Consider the following 19,599-nt stretch of genomic DNA (forward strand, 5'->3'; position numbering starts at 1 on the left):
ACAAGATTTAACAACGCGTATTTTAAGTTTAAGCATTCAATTGTTAATGGTAATTAATTTCTATTTAGTGTTCAAACTGTTGGGGCTAATCCTCTTCTTGGTGGAAAAATTAAAAAAAATACACTAGAACTTGCCAAGGTCCAGCCGGGTCACGCTGCTCAGATGGAGCAGCATCCTCTCCCCAGAGAGCAGCAGAAATCATTCTGTCTGGTCTTTAAAATGAACGTGTGTGCCACAGCATGCAGACATGTGCAGGAAACTGGAATCCCAGCTCAGAATACAGAAATATGCCAGATCCTGCATTTTCTGTTTTCAGATTCCTCATATGAGTCACTGGTCTTAGACAAAGTCAGAAAGTGTGTCCTCAAGCCTTAAATTTGGACTTGGACTCAGGCAGTGCAGCTTCTGTTCTTGACTCTGTCACACCCCATTTTGTAAGCCAGTTCACTGCGTTTTATTCTATACTGCACACATTTTCCTATTCTTCTTAACTTTGGACAGAGGAGGTTGCTCTGTACAAAGTAACCCAACTTTGAGAATACAAATATCCGCTATCAGGTAGTTCAAGCAATACACCTGAAAAGCAATACAACTGAAAAGACAACCAAAGAGAACTTGAACTGGGAAAGCCTACCACAACTGTAACCACAACCACAATTTCAGTGCTAAACCAAGGAAACTAATTAAAACTGTATCTCTGTAGAGCATAAAACAGCCGTCGTAACAATGGCATTTAAGTGATGGTGATGAGTGCAATGAATTTTTTAATTACTGTGTCAGGACTATACACCCTTCTAATTTTAATGAGGTGTGAGAGGCTACACAGCCAGAAAGATAAAGCAAATCACAGTTCAGCTATTGTATCGCCTATTTCTCAGTGGGGAATAAGAGTGTTGTGGTTCTAGTCATCCACCTGGTAAATCAGTACCTACTAATAATTTTTTTCATATGGAAATACCACTCTACTGTGTAACTCAGTGATTTTTTTTTCCTGCATTGTCCAAAATACAGTTATATTTCCAGAAAAGTATCAAAGTAATGCCATTTTGATTGATCCTTCCTTTTCTATAGAAAATGTAAGATATCTGAAATTCAATTCTAAATGAAAGTACATTCACTGATATTTTTTGTCACGGAAGTAATTGCTTCACTTTCATTCAGGTTATCAAGTGTCCTTTTAATCCATCTTAAGAACATTAAGACTTAATATTCAAATAATTTTTGAAAACAGCAGTGCTAAGGCTGACTGATTCCTAGTTCCCAGTGTTCTCTTTATTATCCTAGCCTCTTCAAAAATCGTGCAACCATCCCTTTTCTTTGACCACCGGGGACTTCACTGGGCTGCCATGATTTTTCAAATATACTTGAGAGTATATATCTATATTTCATATTGATATAGGTATATAGATATGTAGATATATAGATATATAAATATATATCTTGAGAGTATATATATATAAAACACTACGTTAGCATGTTCCCTCAGGACATCTCATTAGGTACCATATATTTTTGTACTTTCACGTTGCTTGTGTTGTCTTAAACCTGATCTATGATGGGAGGAACTTCATTCCATTGTTCCCTGCCCTGATGTTGAGGGACTTGAAAGATGTGGAAAAACTGTTCACTACATAAGTTGAGACAAAACCTGCAAAGCATTGCAGCCTTCTGCAGGATCATCATAACTTTTTCCTGTCTTATTTTTCAGTGTGTATTGTGGGTGTGTATATATTCTTTACTATTCCCTTTCTGACTAAAAACCTGTAGAAACCCTTATTAACCTCCCCATTCCTTGCCAAAAACCAACACTACTTGTGGTTTTCCTGAACATATCCCGTATCATATATGAGCAGCATCCCTATAATAATTCCCAGGACATATGTCCCTGGTTCCACTGCCTGTGCATACCTTACAATTAAGGATTTAGTGCAACTTCTTACACTTTAGTTTGACCAAGAGGTCCTTACTCACCCATGCTGTTCTCCTGCCTTCTTTGCCTGATTTCTTATATGTTGGAATGATCAAGAGCTTTTGCAATCAAGGAAAAATTATTATCCTTAAGTGTTATTAAAAACTATTATCCTAAATCTTTAAAGAACTGTCAGCCCTTTTGCTCCTGTATACACAAGGGCAGTTTCCCATGTGGTACCATTTATCAATTCCTTAGACAACTGAAAGTTTGCTCTCATAAAGTCCTGGCTTTAGTCTTCACCTGGCCCATATTCCTAAAAATCCTGAATTCCAGCAGGGCATTATCATTGCAGTCTAGGCGGCCACAAAACTCTCTAAATAGTTCATCTGTGTTGGGAAGCAACCAACAAGGTCCAGGAGCACTATTACTCTGGTCTATAATTTCAATTAAGAAATTACCCTCAATACACTCCAAGAGTCTCCTGGATTGTTTACAGCTTGGTGTGCTGTTTTTCCAGTAGATATCAGGTTACTCAAATTCCCAAGCCAGATCAGAGACTGTAAGGATGATGATTCCTGCAGCTGAAGTAAGAGCACTTACTCCACTTGGTTAGGCACCCTGTTGTAACACCCAACAGAGCAGCTTCCTTTGTTAGCCTGTCCCTTAATTTTTACCTATAGGCTCTCAACCATTTCCTATGGCCCTTTATACATGAAAGGAAAACATGTTAAGTCTCAGTGGACTCTGGTTTCTGCTTTGGAGGGTGAGGGGGGAGAAGGGACCAGGTTCTCAACTGGTTTCCCTTGAGATCTGAAATTACACTCTGCAAAGATTGCACAGATTTGGCTCTAGGTATTTTTAAACTATTAACATTGTCAGAAATGAGGGATTCAAAACTTCTCAGACACCATCTGCTTTCCAACACACTCCTGTCCCAAAATGTGGCCCAACATGCTTTTTTTTTAACAGGGAAGCATTTAATGAAAGAAATCACATGGAACACAACACACCTATAGGCTGGATGCCAATAAGACTGTTGGCAATTGCAATGTCATGCTGTGCTACACTGCAGATCTGAATGGTCTATAGCCCTGAAGTAGCCTGATCACATATCTGAGAGTAGTGACACAGCTAATCCACTTTAGTTCACCTGAAAATGAACAGTTTCTCTCATTTCTGATCAGCACAAATGAATTTCAGGTTTAGGACTGTAAGTAATTTCCACAGCTATATTCCACTAACCCATCACATTAATTAATTATAAAGCCCGGACCTGTCAAGGCCGTTTATTCAAATATCTCATGAATGAGCTCTCTAATTTTAATGCCCAGGTCTTCTAAGAAAGATATTTTAATTTTCTTTTTTTGTATTCTGTATTAAAAATGTTTTTTGAAAAGTTGCAACACTTGCCAAATATGAATGAAAATTTAGTAACAGAGAAGGTATTATCTCATACCATAGGAATCCAGATAATGCTTGAAACAACTTTTAATAGCTGTTCTTACAATATTTAAGCAACTGATAGTGAACCAAGTATAAAAAACGGTTATCAACAGTGTTACCACTGCTAGATCAGTCTTTAAAAATACATAACAAAGTTCTATCTAAAAATAATTTTCAGTTCCAAAATTAGTAAGCGTATGCTTTAGGAAATATTCTTTACTTAAATAAATTCTCCCCAACCACTATACTGCTACATGTAATTACCACTCCTAAATACTGTACTGATAAAAGAAGGATCACAAACTCTTGTGCCATTTCCAATGTAATTTCAGCAGGGAGGCATACCTAGTTTGGCTGTATCAGTCCTCCTGCTTCTCCACAGGTGAGGAGAGACAGACAGTTATCAATGGGTCAGTGAGGAGAGACAGACAGTTATCAATGGGTCAATTGGTTCAGTAAACACAGTTTCAAGTTTTACCTTGTCTTTTGTTCTACGATGCCAGAGCTCCTGTTTCTATGGTGTATGTTGATGTACTTCACATGAAGAAGACAACTGTTCTGAATACTTGCTACAACACCACAATTATCCAATGATGCTGTGAGTGTGGGCTGTAGTTCTACTAATCAGTTTAGCAAACTCACTGCCATTTCCAGATAGTAATGACTCTGTTTCCTCACTATCAAGTAAATCCAAAGAAGGGCACTATATTTTGACTCCTTTTGTATTTGACCTCTCCAATGACTACTTCCTTCAGTTAAAATTGCTTTCTGAGCAACAGCTACTAGTGTGTGCTGGAATACGCTGTGTTTACATTTTATTTCCATTTGCACAATTATTAGCAGTACAGTGAGCTATATTATCTCCAAATTACTTTTCAAATTTTTAATCACAGTAAAGAATCTTATTCCTAAAATTAAAGACTTAAGCTTTCACCCCAAAACTTTCATTATGCTACGCCTATTCAAATACTATTCCTTTGCAATTCAGATTCTGATGCTTTCAAAATAACCTATAAATGAATAAAGTTTAAATAACCTGTGCTATTAAAAAAAGGGTGCAACAACACAGTTTTAATTTAAGATATGGCAATGAGCCTATTACTAGGTCTCCACAAAAGATTTATAAAAAATAAAAATAAAAAAAGAAAAGGTGTAGGGCACAATGAAATATATTACACAGAAATGCTGGCTGATCCTCCTTCAAACTTAAACCAGTAAAATCAATTAAAATAAAATTAAGGTATTAAGGCAACAAGCAAGTGTGAGCTAATCAGCAGCTTTCCCAAATGAGCATCATGACTGACATTATTTCATGGGCATAAAAACCATTTCATTCTTTTAGCCTTTTGTGGAGTAAAGGTTAAATCAGTTTGCTACTCATGAGGAAGGAATAAATTTCCCTAAACACAATGCCAGCATTTATTTATTTATTTTTGCCTTAGTCAAAAAATAGAAAATAGTAATGTCAATAGAAAAACAAACTTCAGTTATTGTTTTAACACTCTTATATTTCCATGTCTGTGGTACATTGGGGAACAATTAAATATTCCAGATCTCTAAACCTCCTGGAAAGGTGCAGGCCTCAAGGCAAACCAGCAGTCACCCACTGACAACCTAAACTGCCATAATTAAGATTCATCATCTTCACCATTCTCTCTGAGTACTGAAGTACTGAGAATATTCAAACACTTCTTAAAAGTGTTTGAATATTCTCAGTTATGAACATAACTAAGAACCAGGGCATTTTTCATATCATTGTCCTATTTCTCATGCTATGTCTCTCTCTCAATTTGAATTTAAGCACTGCACAAAACAATAGCAATTATGATATTTCATATATTTGCTTAAACCCTGTAACAATAATGGTAATAAAGTTTACTCTCCCACATAACTTCTTCAGACCTCATTAAAAGATAAACAATTTTTTTTTAATCAATGAAAGACATTTTCACTTAAATGGAAAAAAGAAAATAATTGCTGTGATTAAGTTTATCTATTGGAAGATTCGGACAACTCAAAATAGTGCAAATAAATACTTTTCTGCTTTTTCAGTCTATTTTTAGCACTTCTGTTTGACTTTGTTAGTGAACAGTGTGTCTTTTTGTTGTCTGAGCACAAAAGATTTTATGTTTGAACATAAAATTCTTTTCAGTAGTTTCAATGTGCTTTCCATATAAAAAATTGAAAATGTGCAAGTATGCATAGACATTTTTTTACTTAATTTAAATGCAGTGTTTGAAATATTCTCTAAAAAAGATGAGACAAAAGTCCAAAGGAAGAGCAATATTAAAAATTATTCTGTAATAATTTTTTCCGTTCCTTAGACAAGTTTTTCACAAATCTTTTGTTCTACTCAGAGCTTTGTTCAATGTCAAAATTTAGCTGGCACTCTTCAGTGCTGAGCAAAACAGGACATTAACACTAAAACACGTATAATATTTACCTAAGTAACTGTGAGCTGGTTTTTCTTCTACAACTTTGATTCTCCTTGCTCCTGCAGGTATCACCAAAGCTTCCACATAACCTAAACATGAGACCAGATGTCCAAAGTTAAACGTAAAAACAGAAAAGCATAGAAAAGTACATCTTGTATCTTTTCTCATTTCTTCTCCCTATTTTGCTTTATAAATGTAGCAAGCTATAACTTATTTAGCAATATTTTGAAGATTCTTGCAAAATTGAAGAAAAGCTATGGAACTATGCATTATATGTAATATATATACAATGCTACAGAATTAAAAGAGTACACAGTAAAACAGCAAGAACTAGTGAGGCTTGGAGATTGGAGCTGGAGCAGGTAATGTTATTTCTGGCTAAGTAATTTAGTGTCATCATGACCACCAGATGACTGTAAAAGAATTCCAGCTTCACTCAGCATGTAAAGATAAATGGTATGGCACTAAAATCTAAGCATCCACCCACTGCTTGGTTTTTAGGGTTTTTTTAACGTATTTTTTGCTCCGCCTCCTTCTTAGTTTAATGTATTCAAACCCTGCTATGATAAGCTTTGGTTTTGCAATTTACTTGTTCATTACTTGCTTCAAATTGAGATTGTCTCTTGATAGTGTGGGATTAAGAGAGGATGCTGAACAATTTGCTGTAAGCAAAACACGGTGAAAAGGCAATGCAGGTGGAAATCACTGTGCAGGCAGGAATGTCATTAATTCATAAACACATATTATTGTTTATGCAGGTAAAGTTCACACATGGGGAAAAAACACACATCTTTTATTATGTGTAGCTATGTGATATTCTACAACAAAATACTTAGTATTTACAACACTTTTTCAATAATCCTCAAACATGAAAATTAAAGCAGCATTTTTCATTTCTGTAAGAGTTAATCACACTTTCTAAATATTGCCTACAGCTTCCTGAGAAGGAAAATAACTTACACAGGTGTTTAGATGGCAATACCACAATGTTGAGGATTGACACAGTACCCTGAAAAGCTTGAAAGTGTGAATATTCACATTAGCAACAGAAGAGGGCTGACATAATGTGATTTTATAATCAAGAACCTTCCTTGCTGTTTTTTATATCTTGTGGTTCTCCAGAATCATCTGGGGTTTGGGATCTTTGTTTTGCCTTACATTCCACTCAAGAGGGCCAGACATAAACATTCCTAGACCATGCCTAACTTTCCCCTCTTGCCTTAAGTACTATACTTCAGTCTAAAATCCACTGAAGTCCTTTATTTTTCAAAGATTTGCTGTCTGCTTCTCATCGCAGTATATTTGATGTGATTTACTTACCCCCTCTAAATTCTGCATATTTTCTACTCAGGAAACTGAAAGTATAATGGCCAACAAATGCGGACAGTTGGTCAAATGCTGCTTCAACGGGAAGACTTGTATACATGGTGCAATTACTAGGATTTCAATTCTCTGTCAACATTATTGAGCTGGAACCAGTAAGTTATTCCCATTCACATGACAGATCACAGCAGCATTTGTATATTTCTTGTTCATTTTGCATTAGAAAATCTATTGGCTTGTTATGGTATGCTTTAATTGGTATAAAATAACGAGTGATGAAGAGGTATTATACTTCTTCATGCATTTGTCTTTATGATTTTTCACTGCCTGTCTTAGTTTAGTAGACAAAAAAAATCATAATTTGGATATTTATTTTGAGGAACACTACATTAATCTAGACACTAAAAGAATTTACAACACTGTATTCTAAAAATATAAGAAACCTGATTTCTCATATTCCTTAAAAATCAGTCTCTTATATGAAACAGAGTATATCTTAATGATAAAGATATTGATGATAAAGATATTTCCTTTATTTTGCAATTTAAATTATGTGCAATAATTTTTCAACAAATTTTAAAATATTTATGCATTCTTATCCTCAATGTCTTAACATCTTTAAAAAGCTAGATCTGAAGTTCTTTTGAAGATCTGCATAATTTTAAGAAATATAACTTTTTTAATTTCCCACTTCTCCAAGTAATCAGAAAGCCACTGGCTTCCTTAGTATTTGAAATAAACAAAATAAACAGACATTACCTGCTCCTCTGGTATGGTTAAAATCACCTTTAATAACTTTGCATGACTTTCCATTACCATTGCATATACCGCAATGATCTTCACGAGCTAGAGATCCTAATATACCATCACAGCCAAATTTCTGTGGGAGAAGAAAATAAAGGCTTTTGAGACACAGGCCATGTTTTTCATAAAGTTGCTGTTAGTATCAGGTACCTCACCCTTCTGCAAGATGCCTAGCCAGCATGACCCAGCCCTGCTGAGAATGAGGATTGCACTAGCTCATGGCAGAGATCTATCCCATAGAGAAGTCCCCTGTGACTTTACATAGTTTGCTGCATTCACTCTTCCTATGTAGTTGGCTAACTCTACCAGCTGCTCTCCAAGAGAAACACAACATTCCCATCTTCTGGTGGGACCTGTGGCACATCAGGTCCACTGTGCAACACACACCCCACAGGCTTTCCCACTAAGGGAATGCAATGTGCCTCTCCTGCTTTCTACTCTAAGTATGGATGGTCCTTTACTATGCCCACAATGGTAATGTGTTAATATCAGCCCAAGAACTTATTCTGAATAGGCATAAACAGGTCTAAAATATGTAAATATAAATTATATCTGTGTTTTGCTAAGAAGCAACAAGCATCTCCACATTGCTGTTAGACACGTTTCTATGAATTAATATCAGGGGTAGCTTGACAACAGCAATAAGGTTACTATATGCTAGCCTGATATGAAATAAAAATCTTTTAAAGTCTTAACATATATGTGTGCTTGACATGAACCTGTATATCCAGGTTCAAAACAAGTAATTCATACCTGGCATCTACCATCTGCACAGACATCTAGCCCATGCTGGCCACAAGAAGTCCCATCCATCACCTTTTCTGTTAGAAGAACAGGTTGATCCTTTCCAGAAGGCGAACAGAATAAAGCACACGGCTTTTCTGTAGCAGCAATGGATGGAAAAACACACATTATTGGAAAAAGAGAACTTTCAAAACATGGAATTATCATCAACACTATTGCTAAAACTGATACTTGCTTATGTGTGGCATGTATCTACACTAGCATAAGAAGTGATCACACAGGGAAAACAAAAAATATTTTGATCCTTTTCTTAGCTGTTTGTTAAGTTTCAGGTTTTTTCTTCCTACAGCATGCTGTTGCTATAAACTTGGCCTACACAGTACTCATGTCATGCTCATTGTTGCAATTAAGAGTGTATACATTACAGCTGTTGGAATATTTTGGTAGTAATCTATACTTTCATCCCCCTGTATTTTTGGCAGATCATAAATATTGGTTAAAAAAGAAACTTAACACTTTCCATACTTCCTAACTGTGCATGTCAAGGATAAAAAAATGAAGTAATTGGCACACCCTGGGAAGAAAAATATATGAATTTATAAAGTTCACATTAAAAAAAACCAAAAAACCACAAAACACTTTTCCACAAAAAGTGGAAACAGTGTTCCTAACATTTTTACAAAGTTTAAGCAATTTTCTACTAATTTGTAAAACATTCTGTAAATCATTTCTAATCATGAAAGAGCATAAAAATGTAGTAATATCCTATGTATCCATGTATTCCCAATGGCCAAATTTATAAAAAAAGAAGTCTGTTTCACCAGTGTGAAAGTAACAGCAAATAAAAGAAACTAAGTCTCTTCTCAGTGGTCAGCTAAATACAAAATGACAGGACTTTTTCATATCTTTGTTTGCAAACGTACTGACTCAGAACTTCTTCCTAAATCTGTTGCAGATTTTTAAAAGGATAAAAGTCAATCCTGAACCTGAAACTGATTTCACTTGGACACAATCTATGCCACTCTGACTTCATACTGACTTCTAGATTCCTGGAGTGCATTTTTATTAGTAAATTAAACAGTTCCAGGAAACATTCAGGGGCACTGGAATTCTACTGTCTATACAGCTGAACTGTAAAGCAGTCTATGCCACATTTTTTTGCATGTGCTAACTAGCACCAGCTCAGTCTAGACTGGAAATTGCCATCTGTAAAGGACTGTTTTCAAAAAAGTAGTTTTAGCATGCAAAGGAGTAGAAAAGTACAGACAGAGGAGTTTTGTGCCAGCTGACTTACACAACAGAGGTCTGGGCACATTTATATTACTGAAATTGACAGAGCCTCAGGGTATCACTAGAGGACTGGTAGAAACAGATGTGATGTCTTCTGGCAACATGTGAAGCTAGTCAGACACAAGCCATCTCCAGCTAAAAAGCTGCCTGAGTTTGTGCCCTCTGCATTCCAGTTATACTCTTTAAATAGTAACCTCAAAGTTCCCTGGGGGCTTTAAGTATGTATCAGCATTTTTTAAAGGAATACACAATGAATGACCTAAGCATCATTTTAAAGACACTGAACTCAAAAAGGCAGCAACTAAACAACACCAGAAAACTTCAGTAGAGAACAGAAGATCTCATACAGCAACTATTTTGGACATGGTGCAGAGTTAGTGTTCACTAAGAAAGCAAACAATTCAGGATTTGAGAATAATGTATACTGGGATAGTGGCATTCTCTGGCTGGTCCACTTTTGTTTCTCCTAAGGGACACCTCAAGACAACAGGATCACTCAGAACAAAGTCAGATGAAAGCAAGCATCTGTACACATAACATGGCACAGGAGAGCATCAATTTTTTTTCCTCTGAGTGAAATCATGTTATTCAAAGCCAGACTTAAACATTTAGATCCTTTAAGATATAAATCATGTCTTCCTGTGCTAAAATGAAATTTAGTAAAACAAAACAAAACTAATTGACTGGATAAGAACCTATGTAATAGCTGGAGAGAGTTCTCTTTACAATGAAATGAGCTAACACACAATCCTAATGAAAATAGTTGTCCATGAAACAAGTTTTCACTTTAGCACCTTGAGGAAAGGCTTAGAAGAAAAGAAATCCACCTTCTTGACTTAGGCATATATTAGGCATAATATGTGGACAGAAAAACAGTCTTCTATGCTTTCTAATGTTTTCTGATAAATTAATTCATGGGTAAAACCTATTCACATAATGAGCATCTTAAAATTTGGTAACATGCACTTACAGTATTCCTGTGTCATTCTAGGGTTTTCTTTATTATGGCTTGCTAGGATTTTGTGAAATTCTCAAGTTAATCGTTTTCATAACTGATGTGTTTTTGTTGTGCTTTTCCTTTGTTTGTTTTTAATTTAAGTAAATTAAAAGACAAAATTTTACAGAAAATTGAGTGGGGTGGAAATTACTGTTCACTTTTCTAGCAAGAAGGAATTTATTTTCTAGTGACTGATGTTTCACACCAACATTACTGTTGCAGATAATATAAGTCTGATCTTACTGTACTCTCACTTGAGCGTTTTCCTAATGCTATGGTATGTAAGCAAGTTTGTTGCATGGAAGCATGCAGACAGTAGGCCAGGACTTTGCATGCAAGTTATTAGGATTTAGAGAAATTTTACTGAAATTTACAGCATACATTATCTACACATTGTTGCCAAATCCGTGATATGTGAAATACTCACAATGTTAAGCTAGAAGTTATCTCCTTCCTCAAAAACAAACGCTCATAACATCTGCATTGTCTTTTTGGCTTTGTAGGTAAAAATTATAACTGATACATGTTTAATGATGGAGCATTACACTAGAAAGCTGTATTTCTGAGTCACTTCATACTACAATTCTGATTATAAAAGTAAAAGCTGACTGGATTTTCATTCAAATGTAGTTAAATCCTATTAAGAAGGACAAATAGGACAAATTCATTAGGAATAAAGGAAAAAAATATTCTAGATCATACAAAAGTACCACTAGCTCTTGTCTATGAAATTAAAATAACTTACCAAAAATACTGGGCTTGAGGTTTGTTTGTTTGCTTTAGTTTTAACTATATCTTTCTTGATTAACAACATCAACAAACTATAAGCCATATAAGCAGATTATAAGAACAAGGGAAATAGTTTATACTTACCATCATCAATGACAGCTTGCCATTGGTGCACATGCTTCTGATATGAAGATCTGACACTGAAAGCTTGGCACTGCCAGTCCCTAAAGGCAGGCACACCAGCAGGACAAGAAGGATTTTCACATACCCTATACTGCATGGTAGGCCCATGACACTCTCCTTCAAGGCCTGAACTAGAAAAGATGGCATAAATACAACCCTTTACTGTTGGCAACATTTTGTCAAACTTATAGTTTGCTTTTGCTAGACACAAATTAACAATTGCAGGGTTTTTGTTGATACTTAGATTCAGCCCATGAAAAATTGAAGTCACAGAATGAAACATTCTTGCCTTCCCTTTGTACTGATTACATTACATATAAGGAATGAGAATTGCTAAACTGTAATTTACGCTTAGCCCCAAGAAAGCACGAGGACTAGAAGGAGTTCAGTCAGGAAAACCTCAGGTGCAGTTTTGATAAGAGATGATTTTTCTCTATCTGGACTGAACCAAAGGAGCTATTGAAAGGAAGTAACACCTCCAGATTTTCTACCTCTCCTTTTTCTATACATGTGGTATTACAAGATTCAGAAAAATGCTTTGTTTCTTTTCAGTCACACCAGCTCTGCTTGCAGGTTCTCATGAACAAATGCAAAAGAAGAGAGAACTACAGAAAGTGTAGCCAGTTTGGAACCTTGCCTGGAAAGATGAATTAATGAGCGTGAAATTAAGACACCCATAAATTCTATCTAGAAATAAATAATTTCACCCACAGCTAAAAGTGGTGTTTAGATGTTATGAACTATGAAAGAATTCTGCATATCAAAATTCATGTTAAACCCCCATGCTTTTGTATAGCCATATCCAACTTTTCCTCAAAATACCTTATACAAATTTATCTGTTTTAAACCCCCTGTCTATTTTACCCCAAAATCTACTATACAGTCTTCCATAATTATTCATCTCCCCTTTGTATTATTATTTTTTTTAATCATGGACTCAACTCTTACACACCATGGTTTAGTTTTCTCTATACTTGCCTTTATTATTCCACTCTGTTCCCACTCATATGACTATATTTTCTTTTATTTTTCACTTGGTGTATAAATAGCCCACAAAAATCAAATTGGCACTGAGTAATTAAAAGGAAAACACCTTTTACCTGGTCATTGAGATACAGTGAAACAAACTTCATTCAAGTCAAAAGTAAAAATCCCTTTATCCCCAAAGGCAAAAGGGTTTAATTTTCACAAGACAGGGAATCTAAATTCTGTTTCCAGATAGTCTATTTAAATGTCTGAGAAACTGGTAGACAGATCTCTTTGTAAAACTTTCAGTTCCTTGGCTCTCCAGATGAGACGCAGAAGTCAATATCCTCTAGTTTAAAAAAACTAAAGACTAGAATTACACACTGACAATCTGCATATCAGAAATTGTGAATTTAAGTTTCTGTTGCTTCTTCATGTGAATCTTAAGAAGGAAGTTTTATTCTTCTATTAATTTTATCCAGGATCTTGGCAGAAGTAGAAAAGATGAAAAATAGTGTTGCCATGCAGTAAAATACCTGAAATACCTATTCTTCTAAGTGTTTTTCAGTATTCATAAAGTATTAATTGCTCAGGTAAAGACCTGTATCTTCACGGTTTCTTGTACTCATATATACTTTGTTCAGAAATTATGATGAGTAGCAATGAAAACCTGAACTTATTTTTACCCAGGGCATTTGCGCTGTCGACTGCTGATTCCAGTGTTGCAAGTACGGCTACAAGTGCTCCATGCGCTCCACTCCCCCTCCATGTGCTCCGTGAAAGAGGTCCGATTGATACAATCTCCGGCCTTACACCACTAGGTGAAAATTCAGCTCTTAGGTAAATAAATTAAGGCATATGCAAAACAATTCACTTCACCACTAGCACACAGGAAGCACAAGATAAGCATTTGGTTCAATACACAGTTTTTATGTCAGTCAGGTATATTTTTGCCTAGCGCTCCCCGAAGCTTTTTCATCTGTCCTAGTAAAGGCAACAGCCAGAGGCCTTTCTCTGTTTCAGTGGCCAAGGAGGAGGTTCAATTCTTGTCCACAACCTCAAAAGTAAGTTCCTTTCCAATGAAGGATACCTCCTAGAAATGGTATCCATACTATGCTGTCTCCCTTAATTGTAGCTTGGGCACTGCCTAAGAACGCATTTTAGGGTCCAGCCCAAACCTGGCTGGTTTGGATCCTATTGCAGGGATCATTGTCCAGCTTAAGTGTACCAATGATCATAGGATAGTGTCCAGGGCTGTTCTCAGGACTTGCTTGCTGCAGCATGACAGTTCCCACCAGCAGGAACATCATTGTCCCTCATTATCAGTGACAATTTCAATAGAAAGATATATTACAAGTAATAGAGAAAATTTTATTCACCATTTGTATGCAAAGATAAAATGGAAGCTTCAAACAACTGGTGTTGAGAAAGTCCAGAGAATTTCTGGCATTTATTAAAATAGTAATAACAAATTCAATGATCTTGCATGCATGTATCATTTCCCAGGAAAACTGCAATTTCTCACTCAAAAACTATCCAACCACTATTACTATGCTCAATAAGCTATGTCCATATCTTGATCAAGTCATCATAAACTCTGCAGAAATTAGTGCTTTATTGAATTATACTAACTTAATATCTGTCCTATGTATTAGGAAGCAGAGGTATTTTCTAGCCTTAACAATTTCATGATTCAGTGATTCAGAAATTACAAAGCAGACAATGATCACTTAATGCCATTAACATCAGTAGCTTAACTAATTTCTTTCTACATTTTTAACTGTTGGTAAATCACTGTTATCAATGGATAACAGACTTCACAAACAGGTCTTGTATTTATAGCAAAACAAAAGGTATCACTAATGCTGTCAATAAAGACTTCTGTTCCTTTTAGAACACACTTCTGTAGCTTTCAGCATCTGTGCTAAATCCTTATCTGGTAACCTTTTCACCTACAGTCTGAAACTAGTCCTTACTGATCAACTGATTTTCATTTTCTCTCTCAAAAAATCACATTACAATGAAAGCATAATTATTCCACCTTTAAAAAGTCTTCATGTAGGGTGGTTCTATCTTTATATTAGATTTACAACCAGAAACTATAAATTTTGTAATGCTCTTGGATGTTCCAAACCAGAAATGCTCATATACATTTAAAGTTATTGCTTCAGATAAAATACGGATTTTTCTATTGATATAGCATCTGCCCTCTGTGCAGTCTAAGGGATGTTTATAAATCATTCACTTAAACCTCAACCAAGTAGTACAAGCTATGCAAATGACATTTCCACCACTTCCTAAGATCCTAGGAGGAGCACAAGGCAACAATACTTCATCTCCGCAATACAAATAAAAAACCCCAAAGCCAGTGATTTGTATGACCTAAACATCATCTTGGACAGATAATAAAGCGAACAAGAATAATTCTTTCTTAACCCTGCAATGTTTTGGTGATGTCTGCTTAGTTTTTTACTGCTATAAATAAATAAGTTATCTATGCAGCCTGACTCAATGAGCCATTTTAATTACAATTAGCAAGTCTGGGTAATTGTTGTAAGAGGCTCTGCTTTTGTATTCCATAGCATGGGTAGGCCAGTCTCAATGTGAAAAATGTGATATCCAACAAAACACATGTCCCTCACTTTCCAGATATTGACTTCAGATAGTATCAACTACAAGCTTTATCAGAATTAAAATTTTGAAGCAATTGTAATTATTTTAGAGATATTAACGGAAATACTACTTGGTTTTCCTTTAGCATGTAAAATTACATTATCTGAATATTTTATGTTAATTGATTGATTTGATTTTAGGAGAATGATGACAGTCTTGGTGAATGTAATATGACTCAAAGAGTAAATCACTCCTGTGGGAAACAGCTGTCTGCACAATATCTTAAAAATCCCAAGACACACATTTGCTTGTTTTATGTTTTCTGTTTGAGGTTATTTGTATTAATTCACAAATATATACAAAGGTTACAAATAATTTTAACTGGAAAGCTCTTGAAGGACAATTTATGTAAGTCTGACTTGGGTGATCATTTAATTTGTCTGTGATGGCATGCTTTTAATGGGATTTGTCACTCTTTTACATATAGTGACACTATAGGAATTTCTTGATAAAACTTATCCTGAAAAATTTTAACAATTGGTATCAATTCCTTCAAAGAGACTATTTCTAAATCTTAAATCATAGGTGATAACTCTGTATCTTTGAAAGCTTAATTTTCTATTTACATTTGGAAGAGCAACAATTGCATTCTATTCATAAATATGATACAGAGTGAGAAAGAATTTAAAATAAAACAGTGTAAATATTAAAACATCTGTCTCTTTGGCTAACCTTTTAACTCACTGGTCTTAGGGAAACATTCTTTTTTTCATATCTATATTATAAAATGTATCTATATATATAGATATAAATATAGCTATATAGATATTATATATATGTCCATAGTTTATTTTCCTTATAATTGAAGTAAGCAGGAACTTTGAAGAAGTGTAAGGACTTATTCAGCTTGTTTCCTTAAATGTTAGATGTTGAGTATAATTGATATTACTTTTCCACCAGAGGCATACCTTTCCAGTGTCACAGTCTGTTCCATCCATCGGTGGATCCAGTTTAGTTTTGCATTCCTTCTCACTTTCCACCTTACACCACAACCCAGTGCAAATGACATGCTGAAAACCAAACAAAGAGTAAACACAAAATCTATCTTGTGCAAAACTACTCTCTGCATGCAGTCCACTAATGTCTAAATTCACCAGATTGATGGTACTATGACAATGATACTTTTAAAGACACATAAAACAAGCATAAAAACCCCAAGTGGGCAGAATCTGCTTAGATTTCTTCTAATAGTGCTTCTCTAGGACTTCCAGATCCCTCTTGTTTGTGCTACCCCAACGATTGCTGCTGTCATGCTCTTCAACCATTCATAATTGCTCTATAATTCATTTATTATTCTAGAAAAAAAATTTCTAAAAGCCATCGAACCTGAACTTCACAAAGAAGACACAAAGTTACCTGACAAATGAAATATTTTTGCTGGAAAGAAGAGAAGAGAGATGACAGGGGTGCAAGGCAGTAAAGAATTTTAGAGATGGAAAGAAAAGCCATCTGAAGTATCAGAACAAAAGAGTTTTTACTTTACTCAAAAGAAAGCCCAGCCTTGCAGAATGCTGGCTCACATTTCCCATATTTCCCTGGCAGCTTTCCCTCTTTTTCCCTAAAAAGTCCTCCTTCTCCCATGGTTTTCTGTCAGGACTGCATTCTCCTTGCTCTCTGATCCCCTTAACAATAAACAATAAAGTAAAGGGAGGTCACGTGGGGCTGAATTGTGGCCTGAGTATTACTGCATATGCAGAGTGATCCTCCACGATGTATATTGACCAAAGAGGGGCAAGAAGGATCAGGAGAGGGGGAGGCGTTGCAAGCAGGATAAAAGATAAAGAACAGCTGGGTTTTTTAAACCAGGGCTGTCAGAAGACCTGCTTTTTCTGAGTGAAATGATTTGCTATACTGGTACAACCAGTAAGAGTCTCTGTGCCTTTCATACTATGCATGAAAAACGTGTCATAAATCTTATGCAACCTTGAAAAAAGACTAAAAGCAGACGAAATATAACTCAACAAAAGATTGTGTCTGAACCAAGGAATAGGGCAGTTCCATTGGGAGTCTAACATGTAAAAATGTCTGTAACATCAGCTGTGAAAAGAAGAAATAGTCAAAGACTGCAGAAGTCTGAAGCACTGTACAGAAACAAGAGGCAGTCAGACTCACTCCTGATTCATCCTTTTTTTTGCTGAAGCTGAGGTAATGACACAACAACCAAAAAACACCTACAAAAGTTCTTTCCTGCTCCTTGGATAATTTTAGCAATCATTTTTCAAGTAACAAACTCTACTTTCTGTTCCTGTTCATTGTTTTTAAACAATGTAGATGATGACAATAGTAGATGAGACAGAGTATGAGGTGTTCATGAAAAAGTGCTTCCATATCAAGTAGGAAATGAGAGACATACTGTTGGAGACATACTCCACAAAAATATGTTAATTAAATTATCTTAATTAATTATTTTTCATATATTTAAATCCTCATTTGTGAGTGAATACAATGGTGGAAAAGCCATCCAGATTTACCTAAGTTTTCAAAAAATATAGGCAGATTTTCTCTTGCATTATCAGATTTGTAAGTATATGATCCTTGTTTTTCTTTTCCCTAAACATTTGGATTGTACACTTAATTTCACTTTTATATGATTGCAGAATGGCTTAAAACAAACAGTTTTTTACAAATCTAGAAACAATTCTTCAAAATATAGAGAGGCATTAAGTCAGATTTTTGGGTATTTTGGGTACCTAATCACAGAGACATACTTGAAGCGTGTATGATAACTAAAGAAAATCAAATCAGGGCCCTTTGTTTGCTAATGTGCATTTTATACATCTGCATGTTTCTACAAATGCTTGTATACCATCTCCCTACGAACCATGACCTAACCTCCCCAGCTAGAAACTACTTTAGGCTTTAAGTGAACTGTATTCTAAAAACACTTATTTAACCAACCACTAAAATAAGCACTCAATATTAGCAGACTTTAATATTCCCCAAACCCAGGAAAAAGGAGGTCTGGAATTACTAAAATTGATGGTTTACTTATATGGGGTTTTTTCTGGGCTTTTAATTTCAGACAAATCACAAATAGAATCTTCAGTTTAGTTTAATTTATGTTGGAGAGGTATGAGATATGAAGATTACTGTCAGCACCTAAGTTTTGACATTTAAGGATTTCTGTGTAAGGCCAGGGAAAGACCATAATACACATTATGGGTTTTTCATTAGCATCCAGCAGTGAAGCAGATCCAGACTGATTTGAAAGCAAACAGAAATCTGGAGGCCAGTGTCAATTTTACAATCACTCCAAAATCAGGGCACAAATTTCTACACCAGGATTTTACTCCTCTGAAGAGAAATTTTCTTCAGTCAAAATAAGGATAGCCGAGCCAACATTCACAAAGGGTATCTATGATAAGTATAGCTCAGCAGGCATCACAGCTTTCTAGATGAGACAAGGGAAGGAACAGACATTGGAGATTAATAACTTTTAATTGTGGCATTAGACTATTCACAGTCTGTAGAACATTTTTTGCATGTACACTGAAAAACAAAGTATTGCCAAGCACACACAAAGGACTTTTTTTTTTTGAAAGAATGTGTTAGTCATGCGTTTTTAACAGCAAAAGCTTGTAAAACAAAACATGGAAGTCACAATGTATTACAGAGATCACTCCAGCTTTGGAGTTTGTGGGGGTTTTGTGTCTATTTCTGTCTATTTCATTAAAAAAATGAGACAGGTCTGTGGGAATCAGAAGGATACGTTTTCAATCATCTAAGTATATGGAAAGAAAGTTCACTTGAGAGGAATGACCCAAGACTAAAAGGCAATTTTAGAACAGTATTTGTGCAAAGTCAACATGGTATAAAATGTGGTGGTTGAGATGAGGACAGATATTTCACTAGGAATATAATATTTCCATTACTTTTGTTCTTTTCATTCTGATATTTCCCTGAAATGCCTTAAAAATCACCATGAAATATAACCAGTCTCCCACTTTTTTTTGCAAAGATCACAGCTGTGTTATGACAAGGAACGGTTTTAGCGGGACTGACCAGATAGCATTCACATCCTGGACTTTAATCTTAAAAACCAATATTTAATAGTTCAACAATTGCATTAAATTGTCAAGTTTTACAATCCTGTTTAATCA

At 35.3% G+C, this 19,599-nt stretch overlaps 1 protein-coding gene across 1 annotated transcript in view; it reads right to left on the bottom strand.

Annotated features, from left to right (window-relative positions):
• The window catches only part of ADAMTS19 (ADAM metallopeptidase with thrombospondin type 1 motif 19), a 137,902-nt gene that overhangs the window by 28,509 nt on the left and 89,794 nt on the right, over window positions 1-19,599 (bottom strand). Inside the window, exons 11-16 of the mRNA XM_015615418.3 lie at window positions 16,408-16,509; window positions 13,513-13,643; window positions 11,822-11,991; window positions 8,671-8,798; window positions 7,873-7,993; window positions 5,799-5,879 (exon numbers count right to left, since the gene is read on the bottom strand). Coding sequence (XP_015470904.1) covers window positions 5,799-5,879; window positions 7,873-7,993; window positions 8,671-8,798; window positions 11,822-11,991; window positions 13,513-13,643; window positions 16,408-16,509 — 733 coding nt within the window. The remainder of the gene's footprint in view (window positions 1-5,798; window positions 5,880-7,872; window positions 7,994-8,670; window positions 8,799-11,821; window positions 11,992-13,512; window positions 13,644-16,407; window positions 16,510-19,599) is intronic.

The sequence above is a fragment of the Parus major genome, chromosome Z (assembly GCF_001522545.3).
Source record: "Parus major isolate Abel chromosome Z, Parus_major1.1, whole genome shotgun sequence".
Classification (NCBI taxonomy): domain Eukaryota; kingdom Metazoa; phylum Chordata; class Aves; order Passeriformes; family Paridae; genus Parus; species Parus major.